The sequence below is a fragment of the Lepisosteus oculatus genome, chromosome 9, assembly GCF_040954835.1.
Source record: "Lepisosteus oculatus isolate fLepOcu1 chromosome 9, fLepOcu1.hap2, whole genome shotgun sequence".
NCBI lineage: Eukaryota > Metazoa > Chordata > Actinopteri > Semionotiformes > Lepisosteidae > Lepisosteus > Lepisosteus oculatus.
In genome coordinates, this window is record NC_090704.1 from 18,805,700 (window position 1) to 18,823,959 (window position 18,260).

Genomic DNA, 18,260 nt, shown 5'->3' on the forward strand with positions numbered 1-18,260 from the left:
CTCCGATCAAACCAAAGCATCCAAGAACCACCTACAAGTCATCTTCTTATAGGAACCCCAGAAAATCTCAATGACCAACATGAGCACACGTTCACATACTCACATACACATATAATAAATATTATAATAATGAACTATATTTTATATAGAACCTTTAAAGGTGGCTTCTCAAAGTGCTTTACAGAATGACAACAGGAACAACAACAATTAAAAATAATAAAAAAGCACCATTTCAGTGAGGGGGTGAGCCTGTTTAGTCGAGCAAAGCAGATGTGAATTCATTTTTCTTACAGATTTTAAATCGTCAGGCAATTTCTTGATGCAAAGCTCTCGCGGTGAATGTTTCAATGCGTCCATTAATTTCTGGAGCAACCTCTTTAATTCGTGCAACTACACCGCTATGTGGGCTTGTCATCGCTCTAGCACCATCTGTACAAACTCCGACACATTTTATCCAGTCGATGCCATTCTCTTCGATAAATTATTCAGAAGCTGAAATATGTGCTCTCCTGTAGTTCCTGTTGGTTGTGGCTTACATAACAGAAAGTCCTCACGGGACGTACCCTCAAACTCGTATCTAACGTAAATGAGTGAATTGGCCAAATTGACTACAGACTCAGCTAATTGCAGTGAAAAACATCTGCTCATCTTAACGCGCTCTATCAGCATACTTTTGATATAATTTCAATAATTCTATGAATGACCGTGTCTTTCAGGGGGGCAGCAGGTCGAGCTGTTTACCAGCTTTTTCTCCACACATAGTACGTGTCAGCTCTTTTGTGTGGAGCTTACCTGCTTTAGCAATCCGCAAGCTTGCATATTTCCGGATTTATTTTAAGTTTTTATTTCATGCGCATGGGAGCGAAACGCAGAGACGCTCTGTGTATTTTTCTCAAATTAACTTAGAACAGTTCTTAAATATTTTTCTATTATCTATCACGCTTTCCTGTGCTCACAAGATTACAAGCGTTAGTAGCACGTATTTCTATTCATTCCTGTGTTTACAACATTGGCATTGTTCCAAAATCACGCACATTTTCCTACCTCCCTATTTGCTGGAGATAGTTTTTTTTTAATACCATTGGTCACTTCGTCCGTAGCATGCATTCTTATAGAGTGGTATAGAATTACAGAGTATCTCTTGTGTCCACTGAAGTATTAGCGCGCACTGTATCGCAATACGTAGGCTGCGTATTCGACACGTATTAAACTAGAAAATATGAAAACCGTCCTGATTTTTCAGCGCACACAACAAAGTTCTATGGATCATATGGCGTACCAGCTGGCGGCGCTCAGCGTACCAGCAGTTTGAGAACCAGTGGTTTAAGCAATCAAGCAAATAACTGTTTACTGGTTTTTAAAATGTTTTCAAAATGAGCAGCATAGTGAAGAAAATGATTTCTGTTCATTTACTGTATGTGTATAGCTAGTCATGGTGTTGAAGCTAATATCCTGGCTTCCTTCAAGAAACGCTGGATGAGATCCAAAATGTACAACAAAATAACTAAATGACATATGTCTTCATATAATGAGAATAATACAGTTCTATGTGTGAGTGCTTTTGAAGACTCACATAGTGCAAAATGACCATGAGGGAAGGGGAGTGTAAATGCTCTCCACAAAAACAGTATCTAGTGTGGTGGCCATGGTGACTAAAAAACATTTGTGCATCACAAAGGGTCTCACTTTGGCAGTTACAGCCTTCAGAGGGCAATTATAGAAGTGTGTGACCCGGATCCATCTGATCAAATGCCTGTCACTGGCATTATGATTTACATGGTAATGTCTCAGTAGTGTACTAACAGTGTTTCTTTGATAACCAAAGTGGTTTCCAACAGTCCCCTTGTCACGAATGACCCACTGTGCAAACGGGAAGATGGACCCTGTGCAGTACCTTAGGTGGTCAAGAGGCAAGAAGGTAACTTCCAAAGTAAACGAGAGCTAGATGAGAGATGTGGTCAAAGGCAAGTTCCATGGTTCATATCGAGAAAAATCAGGAGACGGTTCAGAAAACAAAGGCAAGGTAGGAGCTCCAAAGAATGACCAATGGGAAAAGAGCAGAGGGTTCTCGAGGGTTTAAGTATTGTGAAAGGAAGAAGGTGCACTGATTGATGGAGTGTCGTGGTTGGCTAATTGGCAGGAGTGGTGTCGTTTGGCAGAAGTGCTCAGGGCTGGAGTGTAATTAGTGTGAGTGCCTTTCCGTGTGAGAATGTGGTGGGATGAGGGTGTGACACCCCTGGTACATTACAGTTTGATTCAAACCCAGAGTTATTATTGTCATAATTGGAAATGTTTAGTATTTATTAGTGTGTATGACAGAGGCATTTATATTTTCTTGACATGTCTTCTTAAGTACTACACAGTTGTAGGGGTGCATGTTAAAATGAATAAACTGGATCTATGCTTTGTAAAAAATGGAACTACCAGTAAATGAAGTGCTCTGAACAATATTTGTTTCTATACTATTTTATTTGTAACATGGCTCTTTTTTGGTTGGGTGGTAGCAACAGTCATTATTTGTCAGAGAAGTTGTTCTATTATTCATTTTTCCTGTCTGTTTTTTTAGACAAATTCTGGCTAATCTGCCTAACCTGCTTTGTGTGTAACTTCACCTCACATTTAATGTTCCACTTGATTTTGGCCACATCCTCTGTAGTAAGCCTTGAAAAATTAATATCAAGAAAATCTTCTTAATAACCTCCAATGTTTTACTCCAGGCAAGATATGCATATCTTAAATGGAAAGATTTATGTTGTTATAGATGAAAGAAAAAATAAAAAAATGGTCCTCAATCCCCCAGCCTCAGATTTATTCTAAAAAGGAGCAATATTTGAAATGCAGTTGCTGTGATCTCTGTGAGCTATGTTGTAGTTAAAGCAATAGCAGCAAGAGATAGCAATAGATGTTGTAGCCCAACATCTGTGCACACTGATGCATGTATCTGTGTGAGCACATATATGTAGGCTGACGATGAAGATACTGTTTAAGCAGACGGGTGACGGGGTGTTAGAGGGATTGCACTGCCCTCTTCCTATTGGCTTCCTATTACAGCATTCTCCCTTGAGACTCCTCTCTGTTTATTCACTTGCCCTCCCCATTACTAATTCAGAGCGCACAGCAGTAGGGGCTGTCACGTTTCATGGATGGCTATGAGATCATCAGCCAGCCTGCAGCTCCTCTGCTCTGCCCTGAATTTCTCATCCTTGCTGCTGCTGCTGCTGCTGCTACTGGCAGAGGCTTTCCTCTGCCGCCTCCTGCTCTAGCAAGACACACCGGCCTCCCCTGACCAGCTGCACACAATGGAACCTGCTTGTAAGTGCACAGGACCGGCTTTGCCAAGACTAGCCCTAATCCAAGGATTTAGCATTGCCTCCCTCTGAACAGATTCTTCTTCGAAATGCGTGAGCACATTGGTGCAGGAACTCCACAAATGCTTTTTTTTGTTCATATATCTATTTAAAGCTGAAATGATCTTTTTTATGTTTCTTTTAATTGAATGGAGACGTTTCGGACAGTCTTTAGAAGCACGATCCTAATGCACTCTCGATCCCAGACCGACCACCTGCCTTTGACTCGATCAGCGATCTTTAAAGTATTCCTGAAGATCACTCTCCTTTGGCTTTGGAATCGCTAATGAATAACAACAGATCTAGATTGTATGTTTCCGGGTTGCGCCAAGACATACCTGTTCATCTGATTTTTACAAACCATCAGGACCTGATTCTCTTAAAAACAAGCAATCTAAGCCCATGGCAAGAGAGGAATTCAATACAGCAGGATTAATTTTTTCCCTTCTAACCTTAAGTGCATTGGCTGAAACTGACATGTTGTAAACACATTTGCTATTCATTGAGCACTTGTGATTTTCTCCTTCTAAAAGCTGTGGAAAACAATTCCTAAGACTGTAATAGTGCAAGAAGTCAGTTTGTGAGTTATTCATCATGCTCAAATTCCAGTTTTGTTAATGCACTGATTCTGTCTAGATTTTCAACATTTTTTTTTCCTTTCAACCATTATGCTCAGAATGTGGTTGAATTGGTTTGTGGATACAGACCATTATTTTACAGACTGAGGTGCCTTGTGTGTCATAATTTCCTTATACTGTATGAAGTGTCTGTTGCTAGGCAACCATTTTTTATCAGAGCTCTTGAAAAGAAGCGAGGTGTTAAAACAGATGCTTCCCCTGCAACATGGACTAGACCCAAAAGGTGTAAACGTGCACTTCCCCTTGGATGGACTGGAGGACAGGCCTGCTAGGTCCAGGCTATCTTCTCCTCCCCATTTCACCTTGTATAGTTCAGGCAACCCTGGCCAGCTCAAGCCCAAGCAGTGAGGCCAGCAGGCTGGAGCCTTCCTGCGCCCTCCACCCGGAAAAGGGGCTTCCCCCTTCCCAGCCCCCTCCTCAACTGGCCCCACCAGTGAAGAAAGCAGAGGAGACAGCTGAAGAACGTAGCCGTTTAGTCACGGACTGCGCATGCCGTGTCCTGGAACTCCTAGGAATGGGACACCGGCTGTTTGTGCCTCGTCTTCTGGCGGTGAGAGTGTCTTCAAGTGTTTCTTTCCAAATCTGACATGCTTTTTTATGTGTAAGTTTATTTTGTAAGCAGGTATTTTTGAATTTAAAACTAAGAATGCATTTAAAATGAAGAACAAAAGGCTCTTCTTTTCACAAAGAGTTGTGAGAGTTTGGAACAAGCTAAGTCATGTTGTGGAAGCCTAGTTTCTTTAACAAACTATCTGAATGAGATCCTTGAATCAATTAGATACTGACTACTGAAGGAGCTAGATGATCAAGAGTGTCCTCCTCTTGTTTTAAACTGTTCTTGTTTCCTTATGTTTATCTATGGAGACTGACAGGAGACAGCCTGTGCTGGACAGTGCAGCTGTGTTGGCTTTTCCTTGAGCTTTTAATCAGGGTGATAGACACAAATCTTTAAGCAAGCTAAGAGCATGGTAAACCTAGGTTTTATAACAGATTGTTTGTTTAGTGGAGATGTCACTTAAATGATTCCTGCATTTTTAAGTCTTGCTGAAATAATTTGGGTGAAAAGTATTTGTAAACATTTTCATTTGTACATTAAATATATTATTGCTTACAATAATAATCCCTTCCATTCACTGTTTTAGTTGAATAAAATGTTTTAATGGGATTTTTCAGTGACTGCTTGTTTTGTATTTTGTTGCTTTTGTAGGCGTTGTAAATAACAAACTCCAATTTAAGTTGAAATATTGCCAGTGTTTTGTTATGGTTTCACAGGCATATTGGTATTCCCCTTCACTGTGAAAGAGGCCCAACTTGTCCCAGTCACATATCTTGGCTTCTTCAGTATCCATGTTAGACTGTGATGGACCTTTTTGTGCTGAAGTCCTTCGTCTATGCTTTCTTTAGTGTTAATACTTTTACAGTTTTATGATGTACTGTAGGCTACTTTGCATTAAGCTTATGGATGTTCAGTCTTGGTCCTGGAAGGCTGGTATATCTGCAGGTTTTCATTCCAATTCATTTCATTCCTACCTTTAACAAATCCTTCATCAGCCCTTAATCCAGCTAGTTAAAGGTTTAAAAAGACATAGTGCTAAGAATAGCAGATACAGTGTTTTTAAAATATCTGCACCCCCTAGAACTTTTTTTCAAATTTTGATATGTCAGTGCCTCAGAGTTTCATGCATTTATATAAGGACTTCTGTCCTCGTATCTACACACCATACTCCATTATTTAAGGGGAAAAACATGTTTATCGGGAAAAATAAATGTAAAAAACACATAGTGTAAAAATCATAATTTCATATGTTTCTACCCCCCTGAGTTAATACTTGGTGGAAGCAATCTTTAATGACATTGACAGCTGTGAGTCTGTTGTGATAGGTCTTTCTCTAAAAACATTTTCAGGCTCTGTCAGGTTCCTTGGGGAGTGATGATAGACATTAGTCTCCTAGTCATGCCACAAATTTTTAATTCGACTTTTTTAATTGGTCAGTACTTTGACTGGGCCACCGTATCTTTTTATTCTTTAGACACTCCAGTGTAGCTTTGGTTACATGCTTTGAGCCACTGTCATGCTGAAGGGTTAGATTCAGTCCCAGTTTTAGCTTTATTGCAGAGGGCATTCTCCTTTCTATTCTGACAAGTATAATGGTCTCTACCATTGAGAAACATCCCCATAACATGATGATGCCACCGCCATGCTTCACAGTAGGGATGGTATGGTTTCTGTGATGTGCTGTGTTGGATTTTCACCAAACATAATGCTCTTCACTTCGCCCAAAAAGTTCAATTTTCATTTAATCAGACAACAGTCATTTTTGCCACATGTTTGCAGCATCACTTAAGTGCGTTGTTACTGTTTTTTCAGCAGTTACTTCCTTCATGGTATCCTGCTGTACAGTTGTGGACAGCCAACACCAACTTCAAACAGTCTTATCCTCTCTGATCAGTTTTCTTCTAGGTCTACAATCCAGTTTGGAGTATAATCAGTCCTTATCTAGGCAAGGTTTTGGTGGTACCATCGGTGGTGACACACCTGGAGAATGCTCCATGGCCAAAACATTGTGTTTCCTTTCTTTTCTTTTTAGCCTGGAATAAACCTGTTACCTGTTCCTTTGCTGCCTATGCATGCTGACGCAGCTACCTAGTTGAACTGCTTTAAACTTTGTATACCCATCACCTGATACTGTATGTGCCTTTCCACTACTTTGTCCCTAAGTTCTTTTAAAACCTTATGGGTGCTTATGGTGTCGTGTCTTTGCTTTGAAGTACACTATCCTGCATAGGAATATACAGGAACTGCTGGATTTGTCCTGAAATAATGAGAATCACTTCAATTTAACAAAGACTATAACTGTAACTGGTGTGTAATTATGAAGGTGATTTGTTATACCTGAGTTAATTTAGGATTGCTTGTAAGGGGGTATATACTTATCCAGCCAGCCTATTTCAGTTTTTATTTTTTAAATAATTGTCTAAAACTTTTATGTATATTTTTTCACATGAACACTTTTGGGTAGAATATGCAGATAAATGAAATAAAAAAAATATTTTAATACATTTCCAGACTATAGGGTGACAAAAGATCAAAATGTGAAAGGGGTTGTAGAGTTTGTAGAGGCACTGATCATTTCAAATGCTAAAAAGAGAACAAAAGTGCTTCATCATTGAGACACTGTCATTTGCACTACATATCACGAAGCTGCTGTTACACTGTCTGACCACTGAGTGGCTCTGTGAGCTTGTTTACATAATATGTAAACACGAGTGAAAACATTGATGTTTTGTGTATTGGTTTTTATTTATTGGTTTTGGCAAAAACAATGAAGGAAATGTTACTTTGTGTCTGCAAACACTGGTTGAAGGTATTCTATGTGATCAAGAATTTGTTGGCAGTATTATGCCTAATACATGTTCTGTTACTGTAGTAGGCAATAAATGTCCCTTATCTTTAAAATTGAAACTCAGTTGAAAAGCAAAAGAAACAACCTCATAACTTACCATACAGTTAATGTTTGAAACCCTTTATTGTCAAAATGTTTAACTGAGACGCATACCACAGTTGTTTTACCAACCTATTCAAACTATACCACTTAGCATGATATTACTGAACAGTTTTGCCCACTGCAGGAACTGTAATCAGATGTGGAAGCCAGGCCAGAACACGTACATAGCTCACCAGAAATCTCAAACATTGGTCTTGAATAAAAATCCACAAAGAGAAGTGTTGATTACTGGATTTAATTTTTGCTGGAATTAAGGTGACTGATATCAGCCATAGAGATGACAGCAGTGGATACAGGGGGAGGGGCAATATATGTCTAAAATAATATACAGGTCCATGAACTAAGAAGAATCAAGATTCTCTGAGTCTATGCGGGTCAGACTAATTCAGGAGCATACCATATACTGTATAGCAGTGGTTCTCAAACATTTTGGACCTAGTACCACCCCTGATCAAACCAAAGCATCCAAGTACCACTTAAAAGCCATCTTCTCATAGGAACCCCAGAAAATCTCAATGACCAACATTCTCACACATACATATCATAAATATTATAATAATGAACTTTTTTTGATACTGCACCTTTAAAGGTGGATTCTTAAAGCACTTTACAGAATGACAACAGGAACAAGAATAATTAAAAATAAACAATAAAAAAGCACAATTTCAGTGAGAGGGATGAGCCTGTTTAGTCGAGCAAAGCAGATGTGAATTCATTGGTTGAACCTTGATACAATTCACAGCAGAGTCTAATAGATTTTAAATCATCAGGCGTTTTCTTGATGGCCAAGGCCTTGCGGTGGATGCTGCAGTCCGTCCACTTCATATCTGGAGCAACCTCTAATTCTTGCAACTACACTGCTGTGTTGGCTTTTCATTTCCGAGGCATTTTATCCTGTCGATGCTGTTCTCTTCGATACATTCATTCAGAAGCTGAAATACCGTATGTGCTCTACTGTAGTTCCTGTTGGTAGCGGTTACAGAACAGAAAGTCCTCATGGGACATACCCTCAAACTCGTATCTTAACGTAAACAAGCAATCTGGCCAAATCAAAGATATCTACAGACTCATATAATTGTAGTGAAAAGCATCTGCTCATCTTATCGCGCTCTATCAGTGTACTTTTGACATCATCTGCCATATCACTAATTCTAGGAGTGACTGTGTCTTTTGAAGGGGACAGCAGGTCAAGCTGTTTAGCAGCTTTTTCTCCACACATAATACGTGTCAGCTCTTTTGCCAACAGTAAACAAAGTTCTTCACAAATAGTGTGGGGCTTACCTGCTTTAGCAATCCGCAAGCTTGCATTTTCCCCGTTTCTGTTTCAGAAGTCCGTCTCAGAAGTTAAAGATGTTTTTATTTCATGCGTATGGGAGTGCACAAAGAGACACTCTGTGTATTTTTTCAAATTAACCTAGAACAGTTCTTAAACATTTTTCTATCTATCATGCTTTCCTGTGCTCACAAGATTGCCAGTGTTCCAAAACCATGCACATTGTCCTACCTCCCTATTTGCAGAAGATAACTTTTTTTTAGAAAATACATCAGTCACTTACATTCGTGGCACACATTCATATACAATGGTATAGAATTACATAGTAGCTCTTGTGTCCACTCAAGTATTAGTGGGTGCTGTATCATAGTATCTAGGCTGCGTATTCGACTCAAAATAATTTTATTAAATTGAAAATATGCAAACCCGTCCCAATTTTTCAGTGCACACAACACATTTCCAGGGCCATATGGCATACCACCTGGCGGCGCTCTGCGTACCACAGTTTGACAACCACTGCTCTGTAGTATATAGTATAGTGTTAGGATTATGCTAGAGTCCACTAGCACACTCCGCTGTTTAACATATGTAAATAGTTCTGTGAAAAAAGTGCTTTTTATTGAAGTCTTTCACTTTCCCAACATAGACTGAGAAAGACCTATAGGAATATCGGCAGCAGAAATGGTAGACATGGTCACTGATAGCTTTTTACCCAGTTAGCGCTTACGAGAGGAAATAGTGACAGTGAAGCAAACAGAAGTGAGAGAACCATTAGGAAACAATGATCATAGTGTGGTGTAGTTTGAAGTATGTTTTGAAACTGTTCAGGATGAGTGCAAAGCAAAGGTTTACAACTTCTGAAAAGCAGATTTTGAATGAATATGACACAATTTAAGAGAAGCAAAATGGTATAGGACAGAAATTAATTCATTGGTAAGTCAATAGCAATAGTTTAAAAAATATTCTTGAAGCACAGAACAAATTTAGTTAAGTAAATCAGAAGCTAATAAACAGTAATACAAATGGTTCAAGAAGTCAGGACAAATGTAAAGGAAAAGATAGATGTTTATAAAATGAATAAAAAAACAACAGGACAAAAGAAAAGAAAAAGAGTACAATGTCCTGCAACAATAGGTAAAAAAGGCACATAAGAAAGGCCAAGAGAGAAACTGAAAACAATATTACAATGGAATTGAAAATCAAAAAAAAGTTTTGTAAGCACTACATTAGCAAAAGAACTATCAAGGAAGAAATAAAATATATTTGGGACAGAAATGGTTAACTTCTAGACATTAAAAGGGAAAAGGCAGATGTAGTAAATGAGTATTTCACTCAGGTGTTCACTAAGGCACAAAAAAAACATGCCTCAGACAGCAGAAGGACAAGGTTTTGTTCTGGATAATATTAGAATAGAATAGGGGGAAGTGTTTTGGGTACTACAAGCACTCAAAATGTATAAATACCCAGGGCCTAATGTTACAATGACCAAAGAAAGTCAGCACCCCGTTTCTAAAAATAAGCCTTTATTGCCTTATAGACTTGAATTAAAGTTCCTTTTTTAATTTATCTTCACGTCTGACCTACATTTTTCAAACATGTCAATTAACAAATAATCTCGATAATTTTTTTAAGAACTTTTAACTAAAATAAAAACTGTTAATAGCTTGGTCGGATAAGTGTCCACTGTCTTTGTAATAGCAATCCTAACTTAGGCCAGGTATAAGAAAGATATTACAGTAATCTAAACTTGATTAAATAAAGGATTTTGAAAGAATCTCTGTCATGAGTTGCAAGGCTCATGGATGTGTGCACATGAGAACACCATTTCATCACAGATGTTCTGTTATTTATTAATATTATTTATTAATTATGTTGTAATTATTAGGAGTGGGGTTTGTGTACGGGGGTAGCAAGAATGTCTGGATATACTTTTATTTTGATGTAGATTTGATATGGTTATAAAGCAAAATAAACAAAAACCAGGACCTTTGCCTTGAGACAAACTCCACTCCTATAAAATATCATCACCTACTTCCCAGCAACACACCCCTACATACATGAACAAAACTCACTAAATTAAGCTGAGAATCTGCACTAAAAATCCCTACCCAATTTTATAATTAGTGAAAACATTGCACACTAGGTGAGCTGTTTACATGTCCTTTAGGCCTTAGAAGGTGTCCTCTCTTCCCAGCACCAATAACAGACCTTCCATGGAACAGGCTGCTACAAGCATATATCAATATTTCAGCATGAGATCAACAAAGGTCTTAATTGAACAGTGTTACACTGTAGAGGACAGATTATAACTTTCCTAATGTCGTTCAAATTAACATACAGGGTCAAACATGATGCCAGGGTTTCCAACTTCCATCAAAGGTTTGCCTATTCAAATTTGCACATTTTGTGGATCATTTACTGTCATAACACTTCTCATTGTGACTTAATCTAAACAATAATACGTACGTATCAACCTACCTCCTAAGTTCATGCTTTCAACTATTATTAAGCTATTGTTTACAGCATGTTCTTAGAAAGTAAGGTGACCATCAAGATCCTAAAAAACTGGACACCTTTAAACAGAACAGGATATTGATGGTATTTTGAGACTGAAAGCAATAACCTGTGCTAAACTATTAGGTATATTAGTGCAACCTGACACTAAAACAAAAACAAAAAGTAAACACAATCGCTGTCACTGTTAACATATGTTTTTTTGTTATTTTGTACACGCTTATTGCTTGTTTTATATCTTTTAATTTAAAAATGCTGTCGATATGTATTTGATCATATTGGACATAATTGTATAATATCACGATATAATATCACTATAATGTCATGATAATGCCACTGCTGAGACCAAGTACAGCTTTTCAGGGTCATTATAAATATGGACTATAGATCAATATTCAGCAGATATTCAGCAGATAATAAAAAAACGACTTTCAGATCACGGCAACTGAAAGTAAATTATTTAAAGATGCAGTTTAGCTTATGAATTTTGTAAAGCTGATAATATCACATTAAAGAATAGTTAAACTATTTGGCAAACTTGCTGTTCCTTGGATTACTTTTAGTTTCAGAGCAATTTATTTTAATTTGTGGCTCATAGTGTCTGTTTTTTTTAAGACTGATGGCCACTCTTTTTGAAGAAAATGTGGTTCAGGTCACTCTATTCATGAGGAATATATACGCATTTGGATTTCACTGTCGAAGGCATGTGCAGTCTTAGATTTAATCTGTCCTAGTAGAAATGTTTCTTTTAACAGGAATTGTATTCTGTATTGTATTCAGATTAGTAGTGCTTCCCTCGATTGAACAATCATAGTTTCTCCTAGCTTTTATTTGTCCCACTGCTTTCACCTTATGATTAGGCCTAGTGGTAGGAGAGTTGTGTGGTCACTAAACCCCCTGCAAGCAACTATCTATAGGAGGCAATCAACTACTGAGTTGAATATGTGGAACCAGGAAAAGAGGAAAAGCTATGAAATGAGCACAGTGGAGATAAGGAGCTCATATATTCTCGTGAGGTAACCATAAGTACTGGAATTTTTACGTTATCTAATTACCTCCCTTAAACACAAGCTTTAGGGGTAAATTGTTTGAAGGACTAATTATTGATCTGTGTAGTTAATATGCTATTCAGCGATAATATTCCCTTACACACACCTAACAAAGTCTACTAAAATTGAAAAAAATATATCTTTTACTTGTAAAATGATTTTTGTAGAGCCCAACTCATTACTGTTTATTAATTGTGTATTAGATGAGGACTGAAGGAGTTTCTTTTTCTTTATTACTGTTATAGTGTTATAAGTGCTTTCAAGTCTAAATGTCTTAAGTTGGTCTTTTGCTTATTAAACCTATTGTTTATAATATTCAGCCTCCCTTTTATGTTCTTAACTGGCAGCAGGCTGGCATCTGTACTTTTGAGTTATTGTTGGGCTATTTTTGTTGCTGTTGCTTTTGAGAGTCAGGTTATTTTATAGATATGCAAAATGTTATATTATATAATTATTATATATTATTATAGAGCTTGAAGGTTTCTCTCTGCATACTATTAGAAAAGATTGTGGACCACTGTAAATAGGAATGTCAGCCCCCTAGCTTAAATTGTCAGTGAAAACATGAAAAAGATGTAATGTGCTCTCAACCAATGGGCAATATGCATATGATCATTTATCAAGGTGTGTGTCAACTCTGATGGTGGTCATGATACTTTCTTAAGCAAGTTGGATAAAGGTAACTCCACTCATTCAGACATGATAAAATATTTATATGTATACACACTGAACAGCAAACAAATCTTAAAACAACTGAAACAAATAAATTTATATTTTCAGTGAATGATAATTAATTAAATGATATTTTCAAATAAATACATTATTTGTGGGTGACACAAATTATTAGCCTGGCAGCCAGCATCGACTTCATCAATGACATCGACTACCTCGACTTCTGTATATTTGTGTCTTTAGAGACACAATATCCATAGCTGCTAATGTTTTCAATTGCTGCACGTTCTCTCTTTAACAGCATTTATATAAAAAAATCGTACAATTCCTTATTATTTGTAGGGGGGCGTACAACCTGCAGATCATTGTACGAAATGGAAATGAATGCCATATCCTAGTATGCACACTTGCAGTCTTTTTGCTGTATATTGTAACGCGACGGGTTCAGCAAAGATAGAAACAGGAGCTCAGCCTCTAATGAGAAAATGGCGCTTTATTAACCGGATGTGCATCTGGCACAGCAACCACATTTATTTAAAATGATTCTCTGCCGATGTGCACTTAACCACTGGTAACGAAGCAGCGCTAAATATGGAACCATAGAAAGCACTATGACCTGTAAGGGTGTCCCTTTACGCTTTTTATAACAGTGCACCCTCGAGTGTTCACGCACTTTTAATCCACACTTGCGCTATGTCACTGAAGTGTGGGCTTGAAGGAAGGATTTAGGGCTTAAGTAACCTGTTGAATGTGCAAATTCTGGGTGGTAATATTTACAGTAGAAACATAACTTAAAGATTTTTTTTTTCCTGTGAGTGATAAGAATATTAGCAGTTTAGAATTTCTTAAGTGGTTTACTTCATATTTAAGTAATTGTTTTCATTATGTTCAAATATCTAATTATTGTACTTCTTCATCAATGTCACCAGTTCAATTTGGGGTACCACAGGGATCAGTGCTGGGGCCAATATTGTTCTCTCTTTACATGCTGCTGCTAGGTAGGATAATACAAAAACATAATATTAACTTTCATTCATATGCTGATGACACGCAAATATACTTTTAGTTTACACCAAACGACAACTCTTCTATTATCGCTTTAGTTAATTGCATTAATGAAGTAAAGACTTGGATGTGTGAAAACTGATAAAAGTGAGGTTCTGTTGTTTGGAGGAAACAATACTGATAGGACAACTATAACTGAGAGGATTTAAAAATGTGCCTCAAAGACTCAGCACATAACCTAGGCTTAGACACAAGGCTTTCATTTAACTCTTATGTTAAAACAGTATCTAAAACATGCTTCCTACAGTTAAGAAATATTGCAAAACTACGGCAGTTTCTCTCCACTCAAGACAGAGAAATTAATACATGCTCGTGTATACAGCAGGTTAGACTACTGCAATGCCTTATTATCAGGGAGCATCCACCACTCTTTTAACACCTTACAGCGAATTCAGAATGCAGCAGCTAGAATTGTTACTAGGAGCAGAAAATACAACCATACAACCCCCATACTTAGCTCTCTTCATTGGCTTCCTGTCAGGAACAGGGCGGACTTCAAAATCCTTCTACTTACTTACAAGGCTCTCAGAGGTCAGGCACCTGTCTATCTAATGGAACTTATTAATGTCTACCATCCAAGTCGCCTGCTTAGATCACAGAATGCAGGTCTCCTTCATATTCCACTAATTAATAAAATAGCAGTTGGCGGTAAAGCCTTTAGTTACAGGGCCCCTAGCTTATGGAACAGTCTCCCACCCCATATTCGGGATGCCGAGTCAATCTCAGTATTCAAATTCAGACTGAAGACCTATAACTTCAGCTTAGCCTATTCACACCTTACATTATAGCCTGCTGCAACCATGGCTGCTGGAGTTTGTGCCCAGGCTGGGTACCATCTGAGTTGGGTGCTGCATCACTGCCATGGATCCAAGAGGGACATTGTGGATAAAGCTATCGTTTAGGAGGATTTTGCTGGTCTACAGAGATCTGCAAGGAGTACTAACACACAGAAGACATGATGGCTGGATGGATTAATACCCTCATCGTTTCCTTTTTTAAATTATATAATGTTAGCATGCCCAAAGGGGTTGGGACGCCAGTTGACCTTGGACCCCTAGAGGTTTTTTCTCTCCTTACTATGGAGTTTTTGGTTCCTCTCCTCTGTCTTCTGGTCTTCTGTTCTGTATTGACAAAATGCATTGTCTATTGTTCGGGCAACCTTGTTGTGAAATGCGCTATATAAAAATAAATTGAATTGAATTCCAATGTTGGTTAGAACTGGTATCATTAAACAGTGATAAACAGGAAAAAGTGATTAATCTGACATAAATGAATGTGGCATCTGTTATGATGGATGTTGTTTTCATCCATTTTACATCCATTTTTAAATTTTAGATGACTCCAGATAGTAGATTGATCAATACATGGCTTCATAATGGTTAATAAGGTGTTTTTGTCCATTTTGTTAATTACTTTTTTCTTTTATTCTGTCAACCACATCACTTCAACACTTATATTAGTGCCTCATCACTTTTTGCCCCTAGACCGCTTACCCTATACCCCAAGTATAATAAATTTACACAGATTTCCTGCAGTACCAAGATGTTTTAAAGCTGCTGAACTGTTAGCAAAAATATTTAAATAAGAAAACAGTCTAGTACGTTATTGCTCCTTAATATGTCCACAATGGCAGATCAATATTATTAATACTTTTGAGTGGAAGCAAGTCATTTAGTTTGATATATTGCTTATACAAGATACTGAAGCATAAGATTCAATCTTATGACTCATATCAAGTAATAATGTCTTGAGTGAAATGTCCCAAAAGTCGAATGAAGTATTTCATAGCAGTTATAAGACTTTGCACTGATTATCATACAGACATAGACTGGCTTTACCTGATGCATTCTGTTGACTACACATCACACAGTAAGACTACAGAACAACAGGATGTGGAGAAACTACACTCTCCATTTTCTGTGGTTTTTGGCACGTTGCACTCAGCAATGTCTCCTGCCACAGATGTACATTTGTATGAGTGAACCAAGGTTTTAAGTAAACAGAGAATTCTGACCCACTGAAAAACAACATTTGTCAACATTTATCCTACTGTGCTGTGTTAAGAAATGCATTTCAAAGTAATAAACCAAGCCAACATTTCTCTACCTACAGACCTCAAAGGAAGACCTGCTTCAGGCAGATTTCGAAGGGGCACTGAAGTTCTTCCGTGTCCAGTTGCCAAAACGCTACCGGGCAGCTGAGAACGCTCGGCGTCTGATGGAACAGGCCTGCAACATCAAGGTAGGAGCAGGACATTTTCTGGTTAGAGATGATTTTACAGCAGTTGGAATTTATTTGTGAGAATATGGATCAGTTACCTTGGTCTGGAGAGCCTGGAGGGTCATTTTATTTCATTCCAGATTAGTTCTAAGCGACTTCATTGGACCATTTATTTGCCAAACTGGGGCTATTTAACAGTTTCCCAAGTCTTTGTGTGAAATCAGTTGGATGGTTGGTTGGATACAAAGTTGGATATAGGGTGGTGTAGTACCTTAGAGCTACAGTACAGCTAAGTTCTAAGTTTGGTTATGAGAACTCCCAAAAAACATGCTTGCAACTTTGAATTATCCATGTGCATTGAAGTCTAAGATAAGGTTGCACACACATAAAAGGGCTGCACACACATAAAAAGTGTCAAATTCTGTTAAATTATATGTTTCCACACCCTTGTTGCTCCTGCAGTTAAGGCTGTGACAAAAAAAAAGACATTACGCAACAAATTACCTATTAAACCTGCAGAATTGTGTTTCTTTACAGCCAGGATTACACTCAGTAAAGAGATCCATTTTTAAATGTTGAAACTCAGTTGTTAAAACTTGGTAAAGCTTGGTATTGAATGCTTTAAGGACACATTTTCTGTTTTGGTTCCAATTAAATGCAAAGCTGATTCTAATTAAATGTGCTGATTTACGCTTCTGTACAAATGTACAATTGAATGTACAGTTATGAGAAAAAGTTTGTAATTATCTGGATTTCTGAATGAATGGCTCCTAAAATGTGATCTGATGTTTATCTAAGTCATAATTATAAATAAAGACAGTCTTATTTTACAAACAACATGCACAGCATTTTACATTGTCATATCTTTTTTGAATAAATGGTTTAAACCCGTTGTTCTCAAACTGTGGCACGAGCGCCCCCAGGTGGTACGCAAGATGACCCTGGAAATGTGTTGCGTGCACTGAAAAATTGGGATGGGTTTTCATATTTTCTATTTTAATCAAATTAGTTTAGATATCAAATACGCAGACTATGTACTATGATACAGTGCGCGCTAATACTTGAATGGACAGAAGAGCTACTATGTAATTCTATATCATTGTATAGGAATGCTTGCTACAAACACAAGTGACCAATTGTATTTAAAAAAAGTTATTTCCAGCAAATAGGAAGGTAGGAGAATGTGCATGATTTTGGAACAGTGCCAGTCTTATAAGCATAGGAATGTGTGCTACGAATGTAAGTGACTGTTTTGTTTTAAAAGTTATCTTCTGCAAATAGGGAGGTAGGAGAATGTGTATGGTTTTGGAACACTGGCAATCGTGAGAGCACAGAAAAGCTTGATAGTTAACAGATAAATATTTAAGGACAGTCCTAGGTTAATTTGAGAAAAATACATAGAACGTCGCAGTGTTTCGCTCCTGTGCACATGAAATAAAAACGTCTTTTAACTTCTGAGATGGACTCCTGAAACGGAAATGGGGGAAAATGCAAGCCTGCTGATTGCTTAAGCAGGTAAGCCTCACGATATTTGTGAATATCTTTGCTTACCATTAGTAAAAGAGCTGACATGTATTATGTGCGGAGAAAAAGCTGCAAACAGCTTGACCTGCTGCCTACGTCAAAAGACACAGTCACGCGTGGAAGTATTGATATGTCAGATTATGTCAAATGTACAGTACGCTGATAGAGTGCGTTAAGATGAGCAGATGCTTTTCAGTGCAATTAGATGAGTCTGTAGATGTTGTTGATTTGGCCAATTTGCTCATTTACGTTAGATATGTGTTTGAGGGCATGTCACATGAGGACTTTCTGCTTTGTAAGCCGCTAACAATAAGAACTACATGAGAGCACACATTTCAGGTTTTGAATGAATTTATCGAAAAGAATGGCATCGACTGGATAAAATGGGTCGGAGTTTGTGCAGACGGTGCGAGAGCGATGAAAAGCCGACACAGTGGTGTAGTTGCATGAAT

General features: G+C 37.7%; 1 protein-coding gene across 2 annotated transcripts in view; it reads left to right on the top strand.

Moving 5' to 3' along the window:
* Positions 1–18,260, top strand: part of rabgap1l (RAB GTPase activating protein 1-like) — a 378,884-nt gene that overhangs the window by 305,069 nt on the left and 55,555 nt on the right. For both annotated transcript variants that reach the window (XM_015355764.2, XM_006635021.3), the window contains one exon: positions 16,177–16,305. In XM_015355764.2, coding sequence (XP_015211250.2) covers positions 16,177–16,305 — 129 coding nt within the window. The remainder of the gene's footprint in view (positions 1–16,176; positions 16,306–18,260) is intronic.